The sequence below is a fragment of the Pteropus medius genome, unplaced genomic scaffold, assembly GCF_902729225.1.
Source record: "Pteropus medius unplaced genomic scaffold, Ma_sr-lr_union100, whole genome shotgun sequence".
Taxonomy (NCBI): domain Eukaryota; kingdom Metazoa; phylum Chordata; class Mammalia; order Chiroptera; family Pteropodidae; genus Pteropus; species Pteropus medius.
Window position 1 is genome coordinate 17,354,709 of NW_024349802.1, and position 27,548 is coordinate 17,382,256.

At 40.5% G+C, this 27,548-nt stretch overlaps 2 protein-coding genes and 1 long non-coding RNA gene across 4 annotated transcripts in view; 2 read left to right on the plus strand and 1 right to left on the minus strand.

Annotated features, from left to right (window-relative positions):
- Positions 1-16,708, plus strand: part of AFAP1L1 (actin filament associated protein 1 like 1) — a 59,512-nt gene extending 42,804 nt beyond the window's left edge. Inside the window, exons 14-19 of the mRNA XM_039836499.1 lie at positions 179-251; positions 2,436-2,547; positions 7,859-8,023; positions 9,468-9,646; positions 11,649-11,777; positions 13,768-16,708. Coding sequence (XP_039692433.1) covers positions 179-251; positions 2,436-2,547; positions 7,859-8,023; positions 9,468-9,646; positions 11,649-11,777; positions 13,768-13,791 — 682 coding nt within the window. The 3' untranslated portion in view covers positions 13,792-16,708. The remainder of the gene's footprint in view (positions 1-178; positions 252-2,435; positions 2,548-7,858; positions 8,024-9,467; positions 9,647-11,648; positions 11,778-13,767) is intronic.
- The window catches only part of LOC120581529 (uncharacterized), a 58,015-nt gene extending 40,176 nt beyond the window's left edge, over positions 1-17,839 (minus strand). Inside the window, exons 1-2 of one of the 2 annotated variants that reach the window (XR_005647308.1) lie at positions 17,634-17,839; positions 2,401-2,554 (exon numbers count right to left, since the gene is read on the minus strand). This is a non-coding gene — a long non-coding RNA (uncharacterized LOC120581529). The remainder of the gene's footprint in view (positions 1-2,400; positions 2,555-17,633) is intronic. The other variant, XR_005647307.1, reaches the window with a different exon arrangement.
- An 84-nt stretch (positions 17,840-17,923) lies between these two features.
- GRPEL2 (GrpE like 2, mitochondrial) lies at positions 17,924-27,420 on the plus strand. Its single transcript, XM_039836504.1, has 4 exons — positions 17,924-18,080; positions 20,451-20,604; positions 21,522-21,603; positions 24,262-27,420. Exons 1-4 carry the CDS (start codon positions 18,004-18,006, stop codon positions 24,624-24,626), a joined length of 678 nt encoding a protein of 225 aa, XP_039692438.1. The 5' UTR covers positions 17,924-18,003; the 3' UTR covers positions 24,627-27,420.
- The last annotated feature ends 128 nt before the right edge of the window (positions 27,421-27,548 follow it).

Here is a 27,548-nt window from a genome sequence, read left to right on the forward strand (position 1 = left end):
AATCACATGGCTCCCTGCCTATAAAGCCCTTAATACAGCAATGGCCCAATGCTGCCTGGAATGGCTGCTGTCACTAACCTTCCAACATCCATTATAAGCCGCTGCTAGAATCAAATGAGAGAGTGAACAAGAAAATAAGCTGCAAGGTGTCATTGTCATCGTACCTTGTATTTTCTAGATATGCAAGATCCTGCCAGGATCAATGGCCTGAGCCCCGTGTCTATGATGATGTTCCTTATGAAAAGATGCAGGTATGGCTCCTTGGGACTGCCCAGGAATGTGCAAAGGCCACCTCTTAGCTCTCCCTTTCTCTCTCCCTCACTAGTCATGTGCCACTGAACAATGGGGATACATTCTGAGAAAAGTATCACTAAGCAATTTCAGCCTTTTGTGAACGTCATAGAGTGTACTTACACAAACCTAGATGGCACAGCCTACTATACACCTGACTATATGGTATAACCTATTGATCCTAGGCTACAAACCTGTACAACAAGTTACTGTACAAAACAATACAAAATTAAATCAAGCACAAGAGAAATCAAGAGACGCAGTAAATGTGAGATATAGGAGGCTGCTGCCGGTTAACACGGCATAGTGTTTTACAGTAAACTTTTTTTATAAGTAGGAAGAGTATATTCTAAAATAATGATAAAAAATATAGTATACTAAATACATAAACCAATAACATAGTCGATTATTATCATTATCAAATATGTACTGCACATAATTTTATGTGCTATACTTTTACATGACTGGCAGTGCAGTAGGTTTGTTTACACCAGCATGATCACAAACACGAGTCATACATTGCACTACAACGTTAAGATAGTTGCACCATCACTAGGCAATAAGAATTTTTCAACTCTGTTACAATCCTATGGGACCACTGATGTATATACCTTGACAGAAACATCGTTATGCGGCACATGACTGTATTCTTCTTTTCCTTTGCCTCAGAGAAATCATTTTCACTTAACGAGCAGCTGGAAGGGGAGAGAGGACCCTTCTTATCACAGTCATGGCTCAGGATGAGGAATCCCCAGCACAGGAGGCTGGGTGGTACAGTGAAAAGCTCCCAGATCAGGAAGAGGAAGGGCTCTGTAAACTGCAAAGCACTATTTCAATTTGAACTGGGTTTTGGGCTCTCTGCCTATTTAATGCTCTATGAACTAATGCTGCTGATTCATTGGTGTCTTGGAAGTGGGGAAAGGATGCTAACTGGCCACTCCCATAGGACTTCACCTGGTGGTATCCACAGTCTGGCCTTCATTTCCCAGGACAGAGTCTCCCTATCTTGCTTACTAAACCAAGGAGATGCCAGCTCATTAATTTACAGTGAGGCCTCTGGAGCCATCACATGGCCCAGATTGCTCCTGGCAGTATGTTCTATGCCTTGTCCACCCACAGGAGAGCCAGAGGACCATATTCTGATCAGATGCTGGGGGGTGAGTCAAGCTTCACAGCTAAGGAAGGGAGAGAAGGGATCAAGCTGCCAAGGAAAGCAGATGTGTCTGTGGGCCAGGACCTCCGCCTTGGACGGTGCTAGATGATACTGAGCTCACACCTCTGGGACTCCCTTTTAGAAATTTCCCCAACTATCCTCCTTCTGTTTACATGGTCTTTATTCAGACACAGATGAACCAGTGGATGCAGCTTGAGATCTTTCTCAGTTGCAGAGTTTAGTAGCAAGACAACTCAGAACTTAAGGGTGCAAACTTTGGACTCAGAACTTAACCCAAGTTACCCTGAGCTTCACATCCCTGGTCCTCACTTCCTGGGTTCAGATGGATATTATAAACTTACCTGAGTGGACTGTTGCAAGAACTAAATGACATATTTTATGGAAAGAACTTAGCACAGGGCCTGGACACTAGAAGGTCTTACCCAGAAAAGTAAATCATAACCGCTGTTATTAATATCATTATTATATTACATTATTATCATATTCCACTCATGGTTTCCTGAGCTTTGACAGGATTTTGAGTATTTTTAATATTCTTCATGTACAAATGTATAACAAGTCTAAATTATGTAACTTCTACCATTGGCCGATCTCACCATGATTTTTTTTTTTTTAACAATTCAGAAATCTGAAGGACACTGCAAAATGAGGTGAGGACAAAAATATCTATGGACAAAAAAATCAAATATGGTCACCCACAATTTATTGAGACTTCATAATTTTCCTCTCAGCAGATATTCCAATTTAGAGTTGCCTTCTGCTGCCCCCCATAGGAATGTATGAGGATCAAAAATAATAATAATGCCAGTAAAAGTGGTTTATAAACTATTGAGTGCTGCACAAGTCTACAGAGGCCACAATCTCAGAGGTCCTGCAGCACTCGCCATCCGAGCACAGACCAGGATACACCCCTGCACTGATAACTCCGAACCTACCTGCACTTCATCTCCTTCCTCCATCTCCCACCCAGGATGAGGAGCCGGAACGTCCCACTGGGGCCCAGGTGAAACGCCATGCCTCCTCCTGCAGCGAGAAGGCCCATCGAGCAGATCCGCAAGTCAAAGTCAAGCGCCATGCCTCCAGTGAGTTCTGTGTGGGAGGAAGTAAGGGAGGGAGACAGTCCTTGAGGTGAGGGAGTTTCAAAATCAGATCCCTTCAGGGATCCAGCAGGTAAATAAATGAGCGAAGCGAGGTGTAAGAAAATACTCTACCATAAGAAAAATAAAATGACAGGCACAGCAATATAGAGCAGCCAGCATGGGGCCTCAGAGGAGAAACAACAAGAAGTAGGGTGGGGAAGAGAGTAGGAAACCGAAGTGCTTAGGCTCCTGCTACAGGGGTGGCCACTAGTCAGCTCCAGGTGATGGCCCCCAGTGCTAGCCCAGACTTGCCAATTATTCAAGGGAGACCAGAAATAAAGATTTTATATGAAATCTACTTATTTTTTTAATATTAGCAACTAATTTAAAAATTTTTAACACCAAATAAGGCCATACATATAAATACACATTTAAATATTTATAAAGTTCATCCTCAAGCTTTGTCTGTTCCAGAGGTTAACAGTTTATAATTTCTGATCTGGAGTAATACGTGGAGAACTGAACTCTGCCAAATACCTTTGAGGCAGCCGCCACCAAAGGTGTGGCTCACCTCTGAGTCCCAGCCCAAGTTCTGCCTAGCACTCCATCAGGGCTCAGCTAATTGCATGATTGCCACAATGCACTGTAATGACTAAGTCAGCCAGACAACTCCATGGTAAGCTAGTCTCTGCTCCTATGTGATTTATCTTTATGAGCAAGCCAGCTTCCTCTAGGACAACATGTTCCAAGAATCTTTTATTTGTTGCTTTATATTCTTCCCCCTGCACCTGAACGAGGACAAATCTTTTTTTTTTTAATATTTGTTTTTTAAAATCCTTCATTATAGCTCCATTTCATTATAGATATCTAGTACAGATAATCTCTTCCAGAGGTCAGGAGATCTGTATTCCATTCCTCGCCTGATCACTAAATTACTATGAATCTTTGAAGAAGCTTCTTCCCCTCCCTGTATCTGAGTTTCTCCCTCTGAACAATTAGAAGGTTGTTGTATAACATTCCTTATACTCTACTTTCAAGGGCACTGGAAATACAGGGCCTTATGGAATACCCATTTTAAAATGGAAAACAAAACTCAAAAAAGCATGTAAGATTAAAGAAATCCCAAAATATGCTTTTAAAAACCTAACAACAAAGATGAAAAAAAACAAAACAAAACACTCTTTCTTTAAGTCAGATCTTATGCTGAAGCTCAGTTATAAGATACAAAAGTGGAGCTGCTCTGATCAGAGTCGGGAAGCCTATTTGACCGACCCTGTGCCCCATACAGTAGCCTGTCAACCCCCTGTGAAATCACAGGGCTCCATGCAGGGCAGCTGGAAACCACAGGCCTCATCCAACCACATTTTTCAGGTGAAAAAACTTAAGAACATAAAATAGAAGGGCCTCGCCCATGATCACGAATTAATTACCTATTGCTACCTAACAAATCACTCAAAATTTAATAGCTCGAAAAATAAGCATATGTTACATCGTACATTCTGTGGGTCAGGCATCCTGGAGCAGCTCAGTTAAATAGTTCTGGCTTGGGGTCTCTAGCGAGGTTGCAGTCTAGATGTCAGACAGTCATCTGAAGTCATCTGGAGGCTTGATATGCTGGAGGAGCTGCTCTCAAAGTGGCTCATTCACATGCCTGGCAAATTTGTGCTGGCTGTTGGAAGGAGGCCTCAGTTCCTTGCCATGGAGACTGCTCCATTGGGCTGCTTGTCCTCATGACAAGACAGCTGGCTTGCCCCAGAGCAAGTGACCCAGGAAGGAGTAACAGGGCAGAAGCTGCAATGTTTTTGTAATCTCGCTTTGGAAGTCATACTCTGTCTCTTCAGCCATATCCTTATGGTTACACAGGTCAACCCTATCTAGTATGGGAGGAGACTACAAAAGGACATGAATAACAGGAACCAGAAATCATAGGGGCCACATGGATGGCTGAGAAAAATAGTGGCATGAGAAGCTCCACAGAGCCACTCTCCAGCAAAAGTTCATAACTGGTGAAATTACTAAAACAAATCTAGATCTAAAGTCTCTGAAAGTTTTCTTCATATAGCAAATGAAGAAAGATTTATTCTAGAAAATTTACCAAATTTCAGTAAGAACAGTGAGTTTGTGGTGTTTAAGCCACAATCCTTTAGTCTTCTCCCAGCTCACTGTGACAGAATATCCACTCTAGGGAGGTGTGGACAAGAGAACAGGGCTCCCTTTCCCCGCAGCTACCAGTCAGACACTATGGTATCTCCCCAGTGAGGGCAGGCCAAGAATACGGTGGCCCCAACTGCCTTCACCCCAGCTTACTCATAGGACAAAGGTTCCATACTAGGAGAGGCAAATCAAGAAGACCAGAGGTTACCATTCCCACTCAGCACCCTGCTCATAAAGCTCACTCCAAGAAAAGCAGGCCATTGTTTCTACCTCTAGATTCAGAGCAGTGACTCCGATTTTGACCAGGGCGAAAGACAGGCTGTAGAATAAAGTACATCAAAGCTCTCCCTCAAAAGACTCTGCAGGGAAGTTCAAGCCAAGGGTGTTCTTAAAAACCATGGAGATTTGGTGGTCACCAAGTAAGGAGGCTAGTAGCTCCATAAGAGCAATAAACTACACCATAGTTTATCAAAGAGAATCAGGAAAAGAGACAGCTGAGAAGAGCTCTCCCCTGGGTCAGAACAAGACTGACCTTAAAAGACTGTCCTCAAAAATTATTCTGTAAAGGAGCTGAATTAATTTGATCAGACCACAGAGCAACTGACACCCCAAGGCATTGTCAAAAACAATAGAGCAGTTCACTGACAATTAGAGGAGCCTAATGACTTGGTGTGATACCAGCAGAGGCAGACAGAGAGATCAGAGAGAGTCAGAGCCCTGTTAAGACCACCGTCCTCCCAGGGTGACTGTGCACATGCCCAGGGTTACGCCCTCTGAGGAGCAACATCAGAGGCATCACACTGCAGGGGGAAGTGGACTTCACTGAATGAGCCAGCTAAGTCACTAAACAAACAACCTGAAGTGGGGGGATCAATATCTAGAAATGCTATGTGACCTAAGATGTCTAATATTCAACCAAAAAATATGAAACCAAAAAATATGAAGCATGAAAGTGTGAACCTATACAGAAAAAGAAAAAAGAATGAAAAAAAAATGAATAGAGCCTCAAAGAAATACAGAACACTATTAGTGCACTAACATATGCATAAAGGGAGTAGTACCAGGAGAGAAAAAGGAGCATAAAAAATATTTTAAAAAACACTGGCTGAAAACTTGCCAAATTTATTGAAGAACATTAATTTATACATCCAGGATACCAGTGAAGTTCAAGTAGGATAAAGGCAAAGAGATCCACAAAAGATACATCATGGTCAAAGATGTTAAAGCCAAAGACAAGGAGAAAACCTTGAAAGCAGAAGAGAAAATCGATTCATCACTTACAAAGAATCCCCAATATGATTAAAGGCTGATTTATCAGAAACAATGGAGGCATCTGCAAGATCACCTGGAATGTCACTCAGCAATAAAAACATCAGTGCATTAGTTACATGAGTACCTCGGACACTAAACATTCCTTCCCCACCCCCACTATGGCAGCCTAGATTTTTCTGGAAGGTGCTTGAGCAGTTCTGAAGCAAATATTTTATCACTAAAACTATGAGGCCCACAAAATTACAGCTCCTTACAACAATCTAGTTTGCTTCTTCACCACCATCTGAATGACAGAAGTGGTACAGGATGGGGGGTGTGAGATAAGCTGCTCTCTGTGGTGCTGACACATTAAAGCAAACCAGGACAGTGGCTCCCAAAGGTGAGTCCACTCGCTGTTTCGGTCCCTAAGGAAGTTTTCAGTCATCTGCAATGAAATTAAAATAATAAACACAGTACATGAAGTTTTTTTATAAAGCTAAATCTATTCAATGTAAATAACTATTCTATTCTGCATCTGTGTCCTTCCAACTCTAGGGATGTTAAAATATCATTTTACAAAATATTGAGAATAGATGGTAGTTGGAGTTTTAAAAGTCCTTATCCGATACACTGACAACCTTTTGTTGGTCTACCCTTTTTTTCTTTTCCCAGTCTATAAAATCCAAAAGACAAGGAGCCAACTCCCCTGGGATGCCACTGCGTATCTGGGAAGTTGGGGAAAGTGTGGGGCTCCTTCTCTGCCCTCTATGCTTTATGATCTGGCTTGAATTGCAGGGCAGTTATAGCAGGAACTGATTTTTGCATGGGTTGCTGGGTAACCAGTGCAATCTCTACAAGAACTGGAGAGACAAGACCCACAATTATCAGTAAATCATGGGACTCACTCCACATTCCACCGACTTACAAAGGACTGTGTGGCTATCTCAAGAACAAAATAAAACTTTCCCCGAGAGGTTAGACTATGGCCTTACCCCAGCAGTTTTGATTGCACAGCATGGAGCCTAAAGTTAGATAGACATGGGTTCAAACGTTGGCTTTACCATCATTAGCAGTAAGATCGAACCTCTCTGTACCTGTTTCTTCAACAATATAGAGCTAACAATAATAAGTTTTTATGAGGATTAAATAAAAATGCATATAAATAGCCTAGCATATAGTACTCAATCAATTTTTGCTATAATTATTTGTTGTTTTTGTCCATCATCAGTGTAGAGCCCATAGTAGACTACTAGATCCTTCTCTCCCTCCCCCTCCACCATTTCCCAAAAATAAAATGGGCAATGCCTGACTTTAGCCCAAGGTCTCAATTCTCTATGGATCTGAGTTATACTTACCTATCACCTAGTCTTATATATACCAGAGAGTTTACTATAAACCATGCCCTTTTAAAACCAAAGTATGTTATATATCATAAAATTTATTTTACATTATTATTATGATCTAACATTTACTAAGCACTTAATATTTTCCAAGTAAAATACTAAATACTTTTCATTTAATTATCTCATTTAAACCCTACTACAATGCTAAGAGGTAAATTTGATCAATATCCACATTTACAAATGAGGAAAGTAGGGCTGAGGGGAAGGCACAAAAAAAACCACCATTCACTTTTGCCTCGATGTCACACAGCCAGTAAAGAGCACAAGAGAATGCAAACCTTGGTCTACCTGGTCCAAAGCCCTTGTTCCTTGTCCCCATGCTCTACTATCTCCCTTTTGTCCCTTGTTTCCTTAGAGGAGTCATACTAAATATATCTAGGGGTATAGATCTAAATATTCCCATTTTGTAGATGGAAAAGTTGAAGCTGAGAGAGTAGCTAACACCACCCACGTACCCTTATCAGAGATCAGAACTGAGGGCCTTTTGCTGCCTCACATCTCTACAGGTGCCAATCAATACAAGTATGGTAAGAACCGAGCTGAGGAGGATGCCCGGAGGTACCTAGTAGAAAAAGAGAAGCTGGAGAAAGAGAAAGACACGATCCGGACAGAGCTGATGGCACTGAGGCAGGAAAAGAGGCAACTGAAAGATGCCATTCGGAACAGCCCAGGTACCTACATGGGTGTGGTCCTGAGTGCCCTCAGGATTGGGGGAGGCTCAGCCTTGACACTTCCCCTGACACTGGCCACCTGGTTTCTTACCCAGGACAGGTGTGCTTCTCCCTTCCTCCCATCATCATCATCATCATCATCATCATCTTCTTCTTCATCCTTTCTGACTAATGGAAATATCATTAACTTAATAACTGCTTTTGGGGAAAAGAGATGAAAAAGTATCACAAAAATGTGTACCCTTAATGTGGTCAGATGCAATCTGATTTTAGAAATGTTAAAATGTGAAAAACAGAGTGTGCCTTAGAATCAAAGAAATAATAGATCATTTTGGACCTCACAGTAACTCATTCGTTCACAGACAGGTGCTGAGCACCTGTGTGAGACATTAGTCCAGATGTTGGGAATGATGGACAGTGACACTTTGCCAGGATCCTCTTCTGAAATCCAGGGTCATGACCTCCATAGGCCCTGCCTGCTCTGGGCTCTTCTCTGCCCCATTTTCTGCTATTTCGTTTGAATTCTCTCTATAGTTGTAGTTCAGCACACTTTCAGTGCTGTAAGTCACTGGTCCAGGTGCTGGGAATGATGGACAATGTCTGGTACATAGCAAGCACTCAGTAAGTACTTATAGAATGAACAAAGGAATGAAAAGGATCGACCATTACTAGAAAACTTCCAGGGCAGCTTCCTTCAGGGCAAATAATGGAACAAATTTTTAAACCCAGTAAGGCCCAACATAGTTCTTGGCATGAAGAAGGTTCCAATACAGGTATGCTGGGTTAAACTGAATAAGCAGCAAAATCCTAGTAGGAACTCCTGATTAATGTAAAGCCCTGTGTTATAACTCTTGCTTGTAAGTAACAGAAACCGAAGTTAAACTGTCTTAGAAATGAAAAGAAAAAAGTACAATTAAAAAATTGAAAAATCAAGTATAGTGAGGTCCAGGAACTTAAATGATGTCAACAGGAAGCTAATTCTTGCTTCTGCCTTCCCCTACATTGTTTTAATTCTCTGACCCTTATGGTGGCAAAATTGCTGTGCAGCTCCAGCTCTCAGCCACCCCAGCAGAGATACCTCAGGATTCACTCTGATCAACTTTGATCCCTAAACAAATCACTTTGACTAGAAAATGAGATGATTATGGGCCATGACTAAGCTGAATGAAGTCAGCCCCATTCAAACTATAGAGAATGAGAGAGGAAAGGTGGTTTCCCAGTGGAAAATCAGGGTTCTGTATCCAAAGATAGGGAAATGGGTATTGGGCAGGTAAAAATCACACTACCCAGCATGGAGCTGGAACTCCAGGCCCAACATCCATCTATCAGGAATGAGGACTGGAAAAGCCCTCTAGGAGGGGCAGACTAGGACCTGAGGCCCTGCCAAACTCCTTGATGCTTTAGGCCAGGTTCAGCTGTTTCTCATCACTGTCTTCGGACACAGGAGCAAAATTAAAGGTTCTAGAGGAGGCTGTGGCCACCCTGGAAGCTCAGTGTCGGACAAAGGAGGAGCGCCGGATCGACCTGGAGCTGAGGCTGGTGGCTGTGAAGGAACGCTTACAGCAGTCCCTGGCAGGGGGTCCGGCCCTGGGACTCTCCATGGGCAGCAAGAACAAGAGTGGGGTGAGTCCACTTCCTTCTGTGCTAGGGGCAGCTGCTCCTTAATGCCCTCACATGCTACAGATCTTGATCATTCTTTGGGGCTAGGAGCTATGCTCATTTACAGATGACAAAACAAGCCCTAAGGGACATGCCATAGATGGCACAGGTAAGAAGGGATTCTTGGAGCAAGTTCTCTGGGAACTTGCCTATGTTCTCTCCACTGATGCACCGCCATTTGACTTTGTATCCTGAATGTGATCTTAGAAGTGACCTTGAGATTACTGATAATAATAATTACCATATGTTGAATAATAAACTTCTATTCACTAATTACCATAGGCCAGTATAGCATCTTAACTTGTTATTATCTCACATAGCCTTCACAGTAGTCCTATGAGGTACTACTATTTGTACTCACCCCATGTGACATACAAAGAAATTGAGGTTCAAAGATGTTGAGTGACTTGCTCAAGGTCATTCAGCTAAGTGGGAGATGGGATCCCAAACCCCGGAAGTCTGACTCCAGGGCCCTGCTTTAGCCACCTTGCATATGCCCTCTCCTAGGACTCCCAGTGCACCAGGCCCTGTCCTCAGAGCTTTCATCCATTATCTCTAACATTCCTAGCAATAGTGCAAGGTAGATACTGTCACCTTAAATGAGACTCCCTCACAGAGACCTCGTTGACCTCAGTCTATATCAGATGTGTCTCAACATCAGCACTACTGACATTTGGGAACAATAATTCTTTTTTATATGGGATTGTCGCGTGCACTGTAGGATGTTTAACAGCATCCCTGGCCTCTACCTACTAGATGCCAGTAGCTCCACACTCCCAGTCATGACAACCAAAAATGTCTCCAAAAATTGCTAAATGTCCCTAGGAAGGTAAAATCACCCATTTAGGAACCATTGGTCTAAATTATCAACAGTCTCATCTGTTATTCTTCCTCTTAACATATAACTACAATTTGTGTGTACACACACACACATATATATTTGTATTCTTACTTGTCTAATGTCTATCTCCTCAAATAGATGATATTTTTATTTATTAAGAACTGGAATATATCCATTTTTTTTCATGATAGCCCTAGCCTTTTACAGGGTCTGAAAAACAGGAGTGCAATAAATGTTTTTTTGAATAAATAAATGTTATACTTGCTTTCAGATGAGGAAACCGAGACTCAGAGACATGAAATAACTTGTCTGATAAGTGTGCCTTGTTAATGACAACTGTAAATCTTATTGTTGTCCAAGTTCACACCACCTGGTCACACCACACCCCATGACTAGGAAGCCAGGACTGTTTCTTACACCCTACACTTCCTCTCCATGGGACAGTTCCAACCTCATTTACAGATGAAGAGTTTAAGGACCAGGGGACAAAACAACTTCACAGTCACAGAGGGCTGGTGAACAAGCCAGAAGTGGTTCACTCATCCCAGCAGCTTCTTCCCACCAACATGCCCTGATGTTCACATTCTAGAAGACTTTTCCCTCCATTTTTGATCCTTTCTGCATCCTTTGGAGATAAAGGGACGTCTTCTCTAAATTCCCCCGCAGGCTTAGCAGTTAATGTCACACTTAATGAACTACATCCAGTAAGGTACTAAGTAATCATCTGAAAATTTTAAGGGGTGAGAGCAGTATAGAAAATGAGAAGGATTACAGAAGAGAGAGCAAAAGATAGGGGTCTGAATCCCAGCTCTCCCACTCACCAGCCATGTGACCTTGAGCAGTGACCTGACCTTCCTTCCCATTTTTCTTATCTGTAAAATAAGATGACTAATAAACCTACTTCACAGGCTTAAAAAGGCTAAATGAGCAATCCACATAATGCCTGGTACATAGTGAGGGATCAGTAATTTTAGCTGTCATTACATTTATTCCAAGGCCCTCAAGTGTCTTCCTCCCCTCATTCTGTTTGATGCCGGCACGTATGCATAGTAACATCTATTTGCATTCTTTTCAGGGCAGGCCTGTGTGTACTTCACCTATGTAATTATTTCTTGTCATCAACAGGAAACTGCAAATAAACCCCATAATAATGCCCCAGAGCAGCCTCTCCCTGTCAACTGTGTTTCTGAGCTGAGGAAGAGGAGTCCATCCATCGTAACCTCCAACCAAGGAAGGGTGCTACAAAAAGCCAAGGTACAGCAATAGCTCAGCTAATCACAGTTCAGAGATCTGGCAGCCTCCTTTCTATGGAAACTCACCAAGAACTAAAAAAGTCAGCTAGTGAGAAAGGCGAAGAACTGCCAACATACCATGCAATAAAACTCCTGAACTTTGCTCAGAGCGAAGATCTTCAAATCTCATTCAGAATCTATTTACTCTTTTTAATACATAGTCCTAACAAGCTCGAGTTTCTGAGCCTACATTGTATTCTGAGACGAGAAAGGCCTATTTCATAGGTAAGGAAACTGAAGATGAGGGAGTGAAGGGACTTGCCCGAGGTTATACAGAGCACCACTATGAGAACTGTCTTGCAAACCCACCTCTTCAATTCTAAGTCCAGAGCTCACTCCATGATACTGGTCCACAGTCCTGTCTCTGAAACTCTTAGGACCACCTGTGTTTCAGAATGTTTTGGATCTTAGAAAGGTAATATGATGCATATACTATATATGATGAAAAACCCCAACAAGTTCTCAGGAGGTAGCCTATAACCAAACACATTAATAATTCTATAGCAAGACACATGAATATTCACAGCACATGAAATAAATAGATTATAAACAGCCTCATATCAATTCAGGTCATGTTTTGCCACCAAATTAATTTGTGCCAAAACACTTGAGTAAAAACTTTGTCGTCAGAGTTTTCTGGATTTTAGAATGGCAAATAGGAAAGTGTGGTCCTGAAAAATACCTGAGCATTAGAGAAGTAACCATCCAGAAGCCAGATCATCCAGACCAGACATCAACACATTTTTTCTGTAAAGGGCCAGACAGTGAATATTTAAGGCTTTGTGAACTATATGGTCTCTTTCGCAACCACCTGACCACGTCATTGTAGCAGGAAAGCAGTCACAGACAATATGGAAATGAATGATGAACATGGCTATGTCCTAAGAAAACCTTAATAATGGACACTGAGATTTAAATTTCATATAATTTCCACATCATGAAAATTTTTCTAATGATTTTTTTTCAAACATTTAAAAATGTAAAAACCATTCTTAGCTGATAGGTCATACAAATCTGGCCTACTGCATGTTTTTGTATAAATATGACCCTTGACCCTTGTAGGCCATTGGAAGAACTCTGGATCTTGCTCTGACATAATAGAAAGTCACTGGCAAGTTCTGAGCAAGAAATTTTTTGGATATAAATTACATTTTTTAAAAGACCATGGTGGCTACTATGTTGAGAATAGATGAGGAGGTAAGAGAGATAAGTTAAAAATAAATGAGATAAAAAAGGTCTAGTGGAGGTGATATGAAGTGGCTGGCTTTGAAGATAGAGCTAAAGGATTTGCTGAGGATATGGAAGATGAGGAAAAGAAAGGAATCAAGGATGACTCCTAGGTCACTCACCTAAGCCACTGTGGTTCAGGTGGCAAAGACTGGGAGAAGAGCATGTTGGGACTAGAGAATCCTCCCACCAAGAATTTTCTAATCACCAAGTTCTACCCTCGTTCACACCATCACCTCCAGGGCTAGCTAAAAACCTCATGTATTGTTGATGGGTAAACAGCCACCAACTGTTGGCCATGACTTCACTACCCCTCAGATGAACTGCTAGACAGCCTGAGGAGAAGGAATGGTGCCCTGTGGGCTGCCTACCCTCACCCTTCCATACCAAACTGCTTTGGCTTCTCTCCCATCAGCCTCCTACCCCCACCCCAAGGTCCTATGGAACAGCACTGGAGCCAGATGCAATCCCTACTTCCCTCCTTCTGGGCATCAGGTTTCTTGTCAAAGAAAGACAATCCTTGTGATATTTGAGCCCCCTCAGAGATGAAACCCATTGTGGAGAAATGACTTACCCACAGCCAAAGAAAGAGAGTAGGACTAGGACATATGACTATTATGGCCAGTGGAGATTTTTATATAATTAGGTGCAGTGGAATGTTTTTATCCTACAAGTCACATTAGAATATTCAACAAACTGATTTGTCTTGTCTTTCTGTACCTCAGGAATGGGAAATGAAGAAGACCTAGAAAGAGGATGAGGATTTTATCCAAAAGAAATATCAGCTTGTTCATCTGAGGTGGAAATGCTTTTTTCACAAGGAGACATCAGAACACTGGAAGTAGCCCCCACTCTCCAGGGCACCCAAAAGACCAGCCTTTATTGTCTGCGTAATTATTAGGGGGTATAAGGAGGGACGAAGTAGATGGGATGAGGGAAATGGAGAGTATCCTTATACAACTTTACAGAGGGTGAAAAATGGGGGTGGAGGGAGACAGAAATCTGCACAATTGTAAAGGTTTTGTTAAATGTTTTTGCCTTCCCTTCTGAAGAAATGAAAGCACATGTGAATAAGCCATTCCATTCCATTCTCAGCATCCCATTCCCACTCCTTAGGGCAAAGGAAGGAAGTGCTAAAGCATCAGTGATACAGTACAGAGACTTGATCATCCAATCACACTTGCATCATCTGGATTTGTGTTGGACATTACTGACAATCTCTGGGCAAGTAAACTGGCTGAAAATCAACAGAACTATCCTATCCCTGCCTGAATAAAGGTGAACAAAAGCTATCAAGAACATGCAAATTCTATAAGCATTCCTCATCTGCTTTAGGCAGACGCAGCTACCAAAACCCCAGATTTGAGCTGTTTTCAAATCAGAGGTCTGTCTGTGTATGCAACAGGCAAGGAGAGGTTCCGCAGCTGACATATTTTAAGATCAGAGTGATACTTAGTGACAGGAGCATGCATTTCTAATGTCCACAAGATGTTGCAGGCTTTGTAGGGTGAGATCATTTGCTGTCAATCAAGTCCTTTATCTATTTTATATGACACTGGTTAGAAATCTAAGTGATATTCTTCAAGTGTTTATCCTTATCTTGCACTCAGAGGACCACCAGTCTGCTCTTCCATATCTGCTAACAAGTAAAACAATCAGGGAGAATCAAGACGACAGTGGCTCATTTCTGCTTTGTGAGTGCCTTTTACAAACACTTGATACTTTTATAGACTGGTGAAGACCTCAAATCCCAAGCAGTCTCCTTACTGTGTTACTCGCTACTTTCTAAACACTGTAGGCACTTTATGAGTCTTTACCACATTTCCCACCAATAAAGATAAAACCATTTAACTGTATGAGCCCAGAGGTTAGCTCAAAAGGAGAGAAGAGAAATCCCTGAATAATTTCTGGACGCTTTGCTAAAGGTTTCACATACTTTACCCTGCCTAAGGCTTCACATACTTGAGCTTCATCCAAACATTTCCACCCTCTGAGGTAGATGGAGACCAGAGCAAAAAACATAACCTTACCAAAAGTACCCAGCTGATCAGTGGCAGAGCATAAGGCTTAGGGCTTATGAGCCTGGATTCACACAGGCTAGATTCGAGCCCTGCCTCTGCCATTTAACAGCTGTGACTTTGGGAAAGTCACTTGACCTCTCTCATTCTTGTTTTTCTTAACCGATGAAAACCAGGTTCACAATTGTGCTTTCCACCCAAAACTGTTAGGTGAATTCAATGAGATAATAATACATGGGAAGCCTCTTGCACGGTGTTCAAGAAATGTAAATGCCCAATCAATAGTGGTTCTTATTACTAACTATATATGTCTGACTCAAAATCCTTTCCACTAGAGAAGAAATGACTTTTACATGGTAATTACAACCACCAAAAGCTATAAGACAACCAATCTGTAACTGACAATTTTCATTTCAGATTCCACCTAAGTGTCTTCAATGATAAAGGTGATCACATAATCTGGACTGTCAATGTCCTTTTTAAAATGTGGATCCTGGAATGTCACCTAACAATCTGTGTCCTCATTTTTCCATGCTGTTATTTTGAGACTAAGTATCTTTTCACGCCGATAGATCTTAGACTCTTTAAGAGGCGGGACCCTAGGAAACTAATAATTAACATTTATTAAGCACTTACCATGCATTGGGCTATGTGAGCCAGGGACAGCTTCATAGGCATGCAACCTATGAAGGCACGCTTAGGAGGTCTGTGCTTGGTTGATTGCTCTGCTGTTGCTCTATTAGTAAGTTTAGAATAAGGGGCTCTACATTTTCCTTTTGCCCTTTAAATTACATAGCTGATCCTGGGCTAATTAATTACTTTTCTAGGCATTATCCCTTTAGTCTTCACTAAAACCCTGTGGGATAGGTTCTATTATTCCAATTTTCGCAGTTCAGGAAATGGAAGGCAAGAGAGGTTAGCTAACTTGCCAAAGCCGACAATTAGGAAGTGGTAGAGACTGCACTTGAATACAAGAAGTCTGACCCAAGAGCCCTTTCTCTCAGTTCCAAGGATCTATTTCATTCATTCCCTCCCCCTGCACTGCGGCATTCAGAAGCACACTAGCTCTTAATAGATGAATGAATGGATGCATGTATACAGCACATTTGGTGTAAGTTGAACAGCTAAGAAAAGTGTAAAGAAAATGGCTAAAGCAAGGAAGTCAGTTCTAGGTTGTTAAAATGCCTTGTTTGGTTGTTTTTCAAAGTATAGGCTCATGAATCTGAGGTGGACTTGAATGAAGCTCCATACTTCCCAATACCACCAGATGTTTGGACTATCAGATCTGTAGTGTCATTGGATCTTCAGTGGGGGACCTTGAACAGGTTCACCAACCTCTTTGAGCCTCAATTTTCTCATGTGTAAATGGGAGTTATAATCCCTCCTTAAATCATGTTGCTCTTCTCCTAAGGCCAAAAGGAAACATAAAGTGCTGGCTACAATACATCTGATTGGGTCTTGGATAGAATATAAATATGCAAAAGACTTCCAGGTCTGTCCTCATGGAACTCACAGAGAAGCAGAGAGAAAATCTGACCCAAATAGCTACAATACAAGTAAGCCATGTTATGGTGAAGATTCAGAAAGATGAAGGCAAACTTCTCATCTCTTAAATTTTTTTTTACCTTAGGAACTATCCAGTCAGTAACTAGTCTGGCAACTCCAAATGCCCTCAACCCCAGTCGCCAGTCCATCTTCATATCCTGTTCATATCCTATTCAGGTTTCCAGAATAAATCTCTCTAAAATTCATCCACTTCTTCCTATGTCCACTAACTCCATCTAACTTCATTAATTAATTCAACAAATATTTCCTGAGTACTGTGTCTACCGTATGTACTAGATGTCAGAAATCACAGCTGTGAACAAGACGGACATCCTCGTCAAGCTCTAGAAAAAAAACGAAACAAAACACTACGATGGAAACAAAAATGTGCTGGACACACCTAAAATAGTAACTACCTTAGATAGGGTAGTTACAAAGGTCTCTACTGTGACCCTAAGACCCTCGCATGGACTATTTCAACAGCTTGTCTCCCTCCTATTTCCCCACATCCTGCCATCTCCACCCTATAAGTGACTCCTTTAAACATGTAAAGGCTTTATAACATATTCCCACTACAATGAGAATGAGACTCAAGTTTATTAAACAAAAAGATTTTGACCTACATTAGGGCACTATTCTCTGAAAATAAAGACAAAAAAAAAAAGTCTCTGCCTAAATGAAACTCACATTTTAGTGAGGGAAATGAGAAAACTGGAGGGAAAAGAAGGGAAGAGTGATGGAGATGGGGTCAGAACCAAGGTGCTTTTAAATTCCTCAAGACATCTGGCCCTGCCTAACCAGACATCCTATGTTGCCCTCCCCTTCCGCCAGTATTTCAGTCCCTTATTCGCAATACTGTCCCTCTTTACTGGATCCTTACAGATGCTGTTTACTTCTACCTGAACAACTTTCCTGTTCTTTTGATCTACACATTCTTCAGCTTTCAGTCCAAATATTATTTCCTTTAGGAAAACTCCCCACACTCGGCCATATTGTATTCTAGGCTTCCGCAGCACTATACCCCTCACCTTTAAACCTCGGTCCTATTTTGACTTTATATCGCGTTTGCATTTGTTTGTTGCTTATAACTTCACATAAACTCAACGAAGGCACGGTTGACATCCTTGTTCGCCACGGATTCCGCGGCTAGCACCCAGCATATATTGCTGTTAACAGAAACACATCCTACGCGCCGAATACACCAGGGACCGGAAGGGCTCCGCCCGGGACCACCAGCGCAGTGCACTACAGGAGCCGGAAGAGTAGCATTCGCATCCGGCGGCCTTGAGAGGGGAGACGCCCGCGAAGGCTGCCGGGAAGCGTGGTTTTTTAAGTGAGCCTATCTCGCGACTCGGAGCAAGTGCGCGCGCGCTGCCTCCGTCAGCCTAGGTCAGGAACATGGCCGCGCGGTCCCTGTGGGCGGTCCGGTGGCGGGTACAGCGCCTCTTGTCCTCGAGTGCCGCGTCGGATGGCAGGTAAGTAAGCGAGGCAGACCGCGGGGTTGTGGACGTGAGGACAGTTCGAGACGAGCGACCTGGAGGGACAGTTGTGGGCGAGAGGACCCATCAAGCCTTTTGGCCGCTAGGATCAGGGTTTTACGGCCCCATTTTACAGAGGGGCAAACTGAGACCGACAGCGGCGCATCCTTGCCACGCCGGGGAAGGTGGGATGATTCGAGGTCACGTCCTCTTAGGTGGAAAGTCTCTTTAGCCCCAAGCATAGGTTGAATTGGGCAGGTACCTGTCCCAGCCCCTTTTCCTAGCTGTTAACGTCTGCAGGTAAATTGGGAATCTCTCCTCAGACTTCTGTGTGACTTTAGACCAGTCTCTTCCCTATTATCCAGGCTTCACTTCACCTGTTGGGAAAAGGAGGGCGTTAAGACTTGGTCTCGACCCAAGCGGCGCTTTCACTTGCCTTCGGGAGTCTGTGAAGTTCCAGTTGCTGCCTTTATTCATCGGCTGCGGCAGTTTTTATTGATAACTTATCATGACGGTTGTAGAACTATGGGTAGTTCTTTTTATTATCCCCTGAGGAAACAGAGGTTTGGAAATGTTGGGTAACTTCTTCAGATGATACTCGGGAAATGGTGGAACCCAGACTGGAAACCAGTCACGGTTCTAGAATCGGCGCTTTTAATTAGTAAGCAATGTTAATTATTCTTAGGTACAATTCCCTGTTGACTGTTTCTTCCTGGGAAACAAAAACTGGCAGAGTAGGGACATGGATAAGGTTGGACCTCTGAAATGTAAATTAAGCCGTGGGAGAATCCGAGAATTACTGTATGCATAACTTTATCACCTTTTTATTTTAAGGCACCTGCCCTAACACCTGGGTGAGAGGTTGAATTCAGGGTTTCCGGCTTTTTTTTTTTTTAATCACGATTAATTTTTTTTTTAAGTCTTTTGGCAGTTTGTGATGTAGGAAGTGACCAGACCAGAAGAAAATATTTCTGGTAAAATTTACCCACCACCCAGCCTGACTTCAGTAGGAAGTGAAGGGCTCAGCCACAACTCCCCTCTCTGTCACTACTTGAGCTCTGGCCATTTTCCATTTAAACTGGCCTTCATATTCTCACCTACTTTCTGTTGAATAAACGTGGTTTGTTTGAGGTTTAGGAGGAAGGACGTTTTTCACTCTGTGTGATTTGCCCCAGATCTGTGATGACCCTATTTTCTTACCCCAAAATTTAGAATCATGTGTATAATCTGACACCGGATCATAATCAGTGAATTCAGGACTGGCCTGGAAAGTCTGGGAGATGAAAGTTGTCGACTACACCGTATTCTGACTGTTCACTCTTTTTTTTTTTTTTTAAAGCAAACTCCTTTACTCCTTTACTCCTCTTTGAACCTTTGTTCAGATGCCACCTCAGTAAGCACATTTCAGTATATGCCATTTTATATAAATAATTATTTTTTAAGAAGCTTTTGTGCTCACAAATTGATTTTCTTGATTTTACTTCTCATCAAATTATAAGGATCCAGGAGGTATAATTAGAAATTTCATTGAAGGAGGAGGGGTCAGAAGTACTACAACCCAAGATCTACAAACTAACCCCTACTCCCAATTTCTTCCTGTGTGAACTGAACTAAATGTCAAAACATTTCGGCTATACATAATTGTAGATTATAAACATAATTGAATACAAAATATATTTTATTCACCAGTTTACAATTCACAGTCCATACATATAGTGTTTTATGCATATTTAATTGACTTGATTTTATATACAGGTGAGTTACCATCTCAGAATCTTTCTTGTTCAGCACAGGTTCTCTTTTCTAAAAGCCTTACTTATAGTTTACGATCAAGAGGGTTTAGAATTTTAGCTCTAACTCCAGTTTGGTAAAATCCTTTTACTGGGCTTTATTTTCCCCACCTGTGAAATGAAGGCTTGAACCAGAACTATATGGCTTTGTGTTTTGAATTATGCCTGCTGATATTGCCCTGCCAGTTCTGGGTGTCAGATGTTGGTTTTCTTTTCCTGACTTTTGTGTCCCCACTACTGGTTATTTCTGTTGCCTGGTGCTCAGTATCCTGGCTTAATAGAATACTATCTATGTGATCTTGAGCAAGTCTTAATCTTCTCTGAGCCTCAGTTTTCTTACTGTAAAATGGGGATGGTAATAATACTTAAACGTTATGAAATAAAAAGATGATTTAAGTAAAACCCTGAAACAGTGTCTGGTACTTAGTAAGCACTTTATAACTTCATATTGTTACTGTAACTGAAAGCACTTTGTCTAGAGTTCAGTCTGGAAACTTCCTGGTCTCTGAATTTTGTTGTAACTTTGGCTCTCCATGATGGCATTTCTTCATTATGCGCCACCTCCCTCCCACTTTAGGGGATGTCTGCACCTTTTCAGCACCGCCACCCAGAGAACTGCTGGTGAGGACTGTAGTTCTGAGGACCCTCCCGATGAGCTTAGGCCCTCTCTTGCAGAAAGAGCCTTAAAGCTAAAAGCTGTTAAACTAGAGAAGGAAGTCCAGGATTTAACAGTGAGTGGATATTATATTATCTGTTCTGTTCTTCACATTCTCCTTCTGGTTTAAATATCCAATAAAGTTTTTTGTGTCGATTTTTAAAATTAAGTTTCCTCTAATTGGCTCTTTACCTTTCCTTCTACTTCCACTCTTTTGCTAGGTATACTAGGCAAAATAATCTGTAGCAGTTCAAAAATATCACTGGCTAAAGATAGTCATCTTTTTCATTTCCCTGTTGTGTTACACTGCTTAGGTACCTGATATTTTGGTAGCTTCAAAGGTAGTACAGTGCCTGGCATATGATAGACACTCAATAAATATTTGTTGAATGAGTGAGATCATTTATCACTATACTCTGCTGATCAGACTACATTTGGCAAACTGTGCCCTGTTCTAGGTTGACAGACACACTTTGAGGAAGATAGATATTAGAGTAATTACAAAGCAAGACCACCCAGAATGGTAAAGAGATTGGAAAGCATGTTTTATGAGAGCAGTTGAAAAAAGGAAAGGAAAAAAAACAGGGATTATAAGAATGAAAGAGAAGACTAAAAGGACTAAAATAATTGCCTTCAAATAGTTGATATATTTTTAAAACGTACTCTTGGTTGTTCTAGAGTTCAATTCAGTTAACAAAAGTTGTAGGGTGAATGTGAAAAAGAAAGCTTTTTCTCAAGATGAGCTTGAAACCTTGATAGAGTATTCGAACTAGAAGGCTAAATGACAGCTTTTCAGGGCTGCTATAAAGAGTGGGTTCCTGCTTTGACTGGGGATTTGGAGTAGCTGATCTAAGATTTCTACAACTCCTACTTTTTTTTTTTTTTAATTAAAAACCTAGCACGAGGAAAACATTTGTAAAGTAAGCAAATACATTCTTTTGTACCTAAAAGCATTCGTTTTCTCATCATTTTGACTTTGCTTTTGATGGTCAGGTGAGATACCAGAGAGCTGTAGCTGATGGTGAAAACATAAGAAGACGAACTCAGAGATGTGTAGAAGACGCCAAGATATTTGGTGAGAGATTTAGTCACAATAAAAAATACCTTCTACTTTAAGGCCACTTACTAACAGTTCTGCAAACTGAATGTAGTGAAAACACATCTGGGTCCTTAACTGATCCCTGCTCTACCCTTTTATTATTCCCCTAGTCTTTCTATGCTGCTTATAGAGAATGTTGTCTAGTGAACCATTTGCTTAAATATTGCTTGTGTTTATTTTGACCAAACCTTTATTTTATTTTTCAAACATGTACATTTAACATTCTAGTGTTTATACAAATAATTCTGTTTTAACACATTAACCAAACAAGTGAATTATTAAGATGTTCAGAGGAGAATCCAAAGAACAGATGCATAGGCCAATCAAGAATGTTGAAATTTGCTTCACAGAAGCAAAATTGGTCTGTATCTATAGTGCAATAATCAATTGCACCTCTACTAGACGATTTTTACTATTATGGACAAGAATTATTTGCATTACTCTCAGTATTCTGCAGTTTGCTAAGTTTTAAAATAACTCAAAGATTGGACCACATAGAAGCAGATAACGCTGGAGGCTATGCTTTATCATATCTATTTTTTCATTAATGATGTTGAATATTTTTGGTCTGTTTCAAAGCCTTTCAGAAAATTTTCTCTACATGCGCCACATCTTGTTCCAGAAGTGTTCATGAAAGTGTTAATTGAGTAATAGAAATTCAGTGGTAAAGAGCAAATCTGTGATTACTTGGTGTACTCACAATTTAACATGGAGCATTGTACTTTCACCACACATAGAAAGAAAGTGCTTGAGAGGCCTTTGCATCCTGTTTAATCTAGTCTTTTACAAGTAAGCTGGAAAAAAAGTGAATTTGTGATAGATGTAGACATGAGTCCATTGTCTCCTGACCTCTAATCACACTACTTCCTGTTCTCTGGATTTTGTCTGTTTGTGCACAGATGGACTTCATTCCTGTCCTGTCTAATCCCAGAGCTTTGGCATAGCATTCTGCTTTTCATCCAGTGCTGTAGACATCATGTTTCAAGGCTCCAAGTACCAATTAAGTCCTGACTCTCAAATTGTATCCCTGATATTTCATCCAAGTTTTAGTCTCTTATTTCCAACTGTCAGAGGCCAAGCCAAGCCTCTTAGTCCATAAATATAGTTTTGAATTTCATCATTAAAAATGTGTGGAAATTTCTCTTTTGTTATATAATCACCTACATAAAGTCTTTGATTTTGCCTCTAATCCCACAAAACCTAAAATATTTACTATATGGCCGTTTGCAGAAAAAGTTGGCTAACCTCTGAGCTACAGGGAGTTTCTGTAGTAGATAGACCGATTGTGACCGGTTTCAATAGCTAGGGAAGACTTCTTGCCCACTTAAGGGGAGCAGGGTGAGTTGGCTTACCGAAAGTCAAGCTCTGAGTTAGGAACTGGCTTATATCTGTTTCCTTAAAAATTAATAAGGTACCCATGAACAAGTACATATTAACTAAACTCAAAAGAATTTTATAGATAATGAGATATATTTGTTTACAGAGCAAAGTTTGTGTAGCAAAACATGCCATATGAGTCATTTCCTTAGGTCATTTCTTCCTGTGGCCAGGAATACTTAGAAAATTGAAGCTTGCTAGTGAGCATGGAAGTATGAAAAAAAGTAGAATGCTTTTAAAGGTTATAGTATGATGACTATTCTAGGGTTAAAATTTTGTCTCAGTAATCTACCTTCTCTTAAATAGCTCACAAAGGATCCTCCCTCCCCACCCCAAGAAATGATGCCAACAAAACTACTATTGAAATGATACAATAATTAGAAGGAAATCAGAGACTGAACCCCTCACTGTACAGACAAGAGAACCTAGGCTTCTGTTTACCCAAATTCCTAGAACTTTACTAAGTAGAAGCCGGGGCTCTTTGTACCCTGGCATTATATAAGTCAGCCCAGAAGCTTACAGCTTTCAACTTCTCTTAAGAGTGTCTGTCTTTTGACTCACCAGAGATGCCTTTGATATTCTTGATTGATCTTTATAAGACATTCTCTTGAAAATGATGAGATTTCTCAACCGCCAAGTTCGCTTTTTTCATGTGATCTATAACAGTTCATGTGATTCTAAAAAGATAGGACTAGTTTTGGCTCATCTCTAGCAATTACATATAACTTCGTAGCAGGCAGTTAGAGACTTCATTTATAGTTGTGGCTTACTTTTTGTATTGAGCCAGTCCTTAAAATAAATCACTCTTTTGCCCCGCCTAAGCACAGCCTTGTCAACTGTTTTTTTTATTACTTCCCTCTATGAAATCTTAACATCTTATCTCTATTGAGAATGGATGCCTCAGTACAACTGAGACAGGCGAGAATTTTCAAAATGTACATAACTTCAATTTTAAAAATAAATAGCAGCAAAAGTATAAGAAACGTAAAAATGGTCACATTTTTAAAGTTCCTCAGCCTATTATTTATAGTCTTACCTAGTTCTTGGCTTCTGACCATCTTCCCCATTTCCTAGTATGCCTTCCAAGAGAAACTGGCTTGTCATTGGGTTAGGTAGTAATTATTGATGATGATCCTTGAGTTATATATGGCAGTCTGCTCACTTCCTAGGGTGCCCAGTATACTAGCCACCTATCTGTGCCTTCCAAGAGCAGGGTGATTTGCTCACAAACAATAAAATTATCTGGCTTCTCTGTAGGAATTCAGAGTTTCTGTAAGGACTTGGTAGAGGTGGCAGACATTTTGGAGAAGACTACAGAGTGCATTTCTGAAGAAACAGAGCCTGGGAACCAGAAGCTCACTCTGGAGCAGATCTTCCGGGGGTTGTCACTTTTAGAAGCAAAGCTGAAAAGCGTGTTTGCCAAGCATGGCCTGGAGAAGATGACACCCATTGGTGACAAATACGACCCTCATGAGCATGAACTCATCTGTCATGTGCCAGCTGGTGTTGGGGTGCAGCCCGGCACAGTGGCATTGGTAAGGCAAGATGGCTACAAGCTTCATGGCCGCACCATTAGACTTGCCCAGGTGGAAGTGGCAGTGGAATCTCAGAGAAGACTCTGAATGGGCCGTGAGGAACCAAATGTTCTTCCAGAGCGCAGTCACCTGTGTTTCCTTTATTTATTAAACTAGGTTTGTACATGAGGTACTTCATGTGATCTGTTTTGGATTTAGTCATATTGGCTTTATTTCTAAGATACTCTATTGATTTAATGTGACCTGTTCGGTCTCATCAGAAGTCTTGCCATTCGGCATTTGAACAATGTGACAAGTGTTTCTATGGCCTTTATGTTTAAGAAAATTATGTTTAAATTAGTTCTCTGAGGACTTTCAATCCAAAATCTTTTTAAAAGTTGGAAATGAGTATATGTTTATGTATTTTGGACTAATTGTTCCTTTCTGATAGTCCTTATAACAGGTATTGCATAGGATCTTGTGTATTTTGTGGGAAAAGGGATTGGTACATTTGGGTACTTAAGTGATAATGCTTTATAGTTGTGTGAATGTAGATCGTTTGGGTTGATTTTTATATACATAGATTTTTCAGGACTTTCTCTCTTTATTTTATTTTCTTTATAGCCATTTTTTGTCCTTGTAGTCCCTGCCAAGTAGAATTCATATTCACACTCATTGCTCCTTTCCGATTCCCATTTACAAGGGCTAAGGCCCAGGCTAAACTTGGAAGACAGGAAACATCAAGAAATTCCAGATACCCAGGTCCCTTTCAAGCAAGGATGGCCAAGAAACTTTGTGCTTTTTTTGCTGAGTTATCTTCAACTTATTTTCAGCCTCCTTGGTATATAATAATTTCAGGGAAACTGAGGCAGCTAATGACCTAAATTGGTCTGTATAGGTAATTTACCTACAATTTCTCTTTTCACCAGCCTTGAAATCCTCTGCCACTTTGTCAAATTTAAATTATGATCCTTTATTAGATTATGGAGGGATGTGGTCAGGGAAAAAATGTTAGGTTCCCATTCCTTTCATTTAATTATGCTGAATTTTTTTTTAATTGATACAATTCACTACCTCTCTTACATTGAAAAGTTTTGTTTCCTAGTTTTTGTATCTGTCATACATTTCGCTCCCCTTTTACATATTAACCTAGACATATGAGCCTCTGTGTTTATTTTTGATTCTTTCAGTCTTGCTTCTTGTAGCTGGTGTTCTGTAAAAGATTTGTTCAATAAATGAGTTAGTGAATAAATGATACATCAGACTTTAGAAAGGAGGTCACTTATGCCTATTTTAATGTTAGAAGAGGCCTTGATGATGTAACCTTGCCCCTTCCACTTCTTCTGAGTATGAAAACAGACTTTTTAGAATTGGACTGAAAAGAAATGTCTAAAACTAGTGAACTAAATTTCAGTAAGAACTTGAATAAGGAACAACTAGATATTAACTTCAGTCATTTAAGATTCAACAGTTCTTTAATGAACTTGCAAAGATGCCCCCTGCAGACAATTAAATGTTAGCTGTCCAGATTGCATAGGTTTAGATTTAAGTTAGTTACCCATAAAATAAATCCATTTCTACAGATACAGGAACCCTTGACCCCTTTCAGTGAAGTGGTAAAAATTATTCTCTTAGATATATATAATTCTAGAACAGTACACAGACTTCTGTCAATAAAGTCATCCCCCAGTGGGCCCTACCGTCTTCACCAGATTTAGACACTTAAAAAAAAAGTACATGATTTTAGAATGCACACACCACTGCTGGTATGATTTTAAAACCAGAACCTCTTTTGTCATTCCACTGAGTGCGTACTGTAAGTTTAATGAGCAGTCAGTTTCACAATAGGAATTTGTCTTTTTTTGCCTATATTCCTGAGATTGACAGATGATGACAAGAAAATGAGCCAATTATAATTACCCATGGGTTCTTGGATTACTAGCTGTCATTACCAGTGAATTAGAATAACCATAATTTTACATATGAAATGTTCTGATTACCTTAAGTTTTCTAATATTCCTTGGAACCTCCCGTTTTAGCAAGTAGATTGAGAATAATTTTTAGATTCTTTTATTAGTAGTTTTGTGGACTTAAAATTGTAAATTTAGAAGATGGAGCTATAACAGTAAGAATATAAAGTTGAAGGGCTTTCGGGAGCTAGAGCAGCATAATAGAGCAGAGAAGCTTGGTAGGCAGAGACTTGAACATGAATCCCAGCTCAGTCATCTGTGTAACCTTGGGCCTCAGTCATTTCACTCTTCTAAGGCTGATTCCTTATTTTTAAAATGGTTATAATAATTTTCTCACAATATTGTGAGGATTAAATGAAATATGTAAATTGCCTATTACAGTAGGTCTTCAAATATTTATTTTTAGTGCTCTTTATTATACATATTGTTTTTCCTATGTTTTTATAGCTGACTAAAGTCTAGGAAAAGGGGAAGACTGGTTAACAGATGCTTAACAAAACATAAGCTAATCAGAGTAACTTATTTTCCTTCTATCTTCTGGTGGTTTGGGTTTTGTTTTGTTTTGTTTTTAATCATAATGCAAAAAATCCATGTTTTTAGACTGAAGGAACAAGAAAATTGTGTCAGTGCTCCTAATTATTTTCATCTTGATGGTAAAGTGAAAAGACACTATTGGCTTGCAGAAGATATGTAGGGAGCTTTGGCTCACTTGAAGAGGGGATCTTGGTTTTTTAGTACTTGGATTTTACAAATCTTACAGATTTTCCTCACTATCATAAAGGAATCAGTAATATTTAGTGCTTTCATGGTAAAGGATTTGATAAATGAATAAAGGTATTTAAAAAACTAAAGCAAAATCAAATAGAGAAAACTAAGGATGATATATGGTATGCAGAAATAACTTTAATAAAACCCAACTTGAAATAACTGCAGTTCACGTTTAATGTCTTTGTTTGCCTAATTCATATTGTATATTGATATGTTATGGTCACTTTATTGACCACTGACCCACCTCGTTGATCAAGTCAGCACATAAGAGAACTTTGCACAGTTATTAATG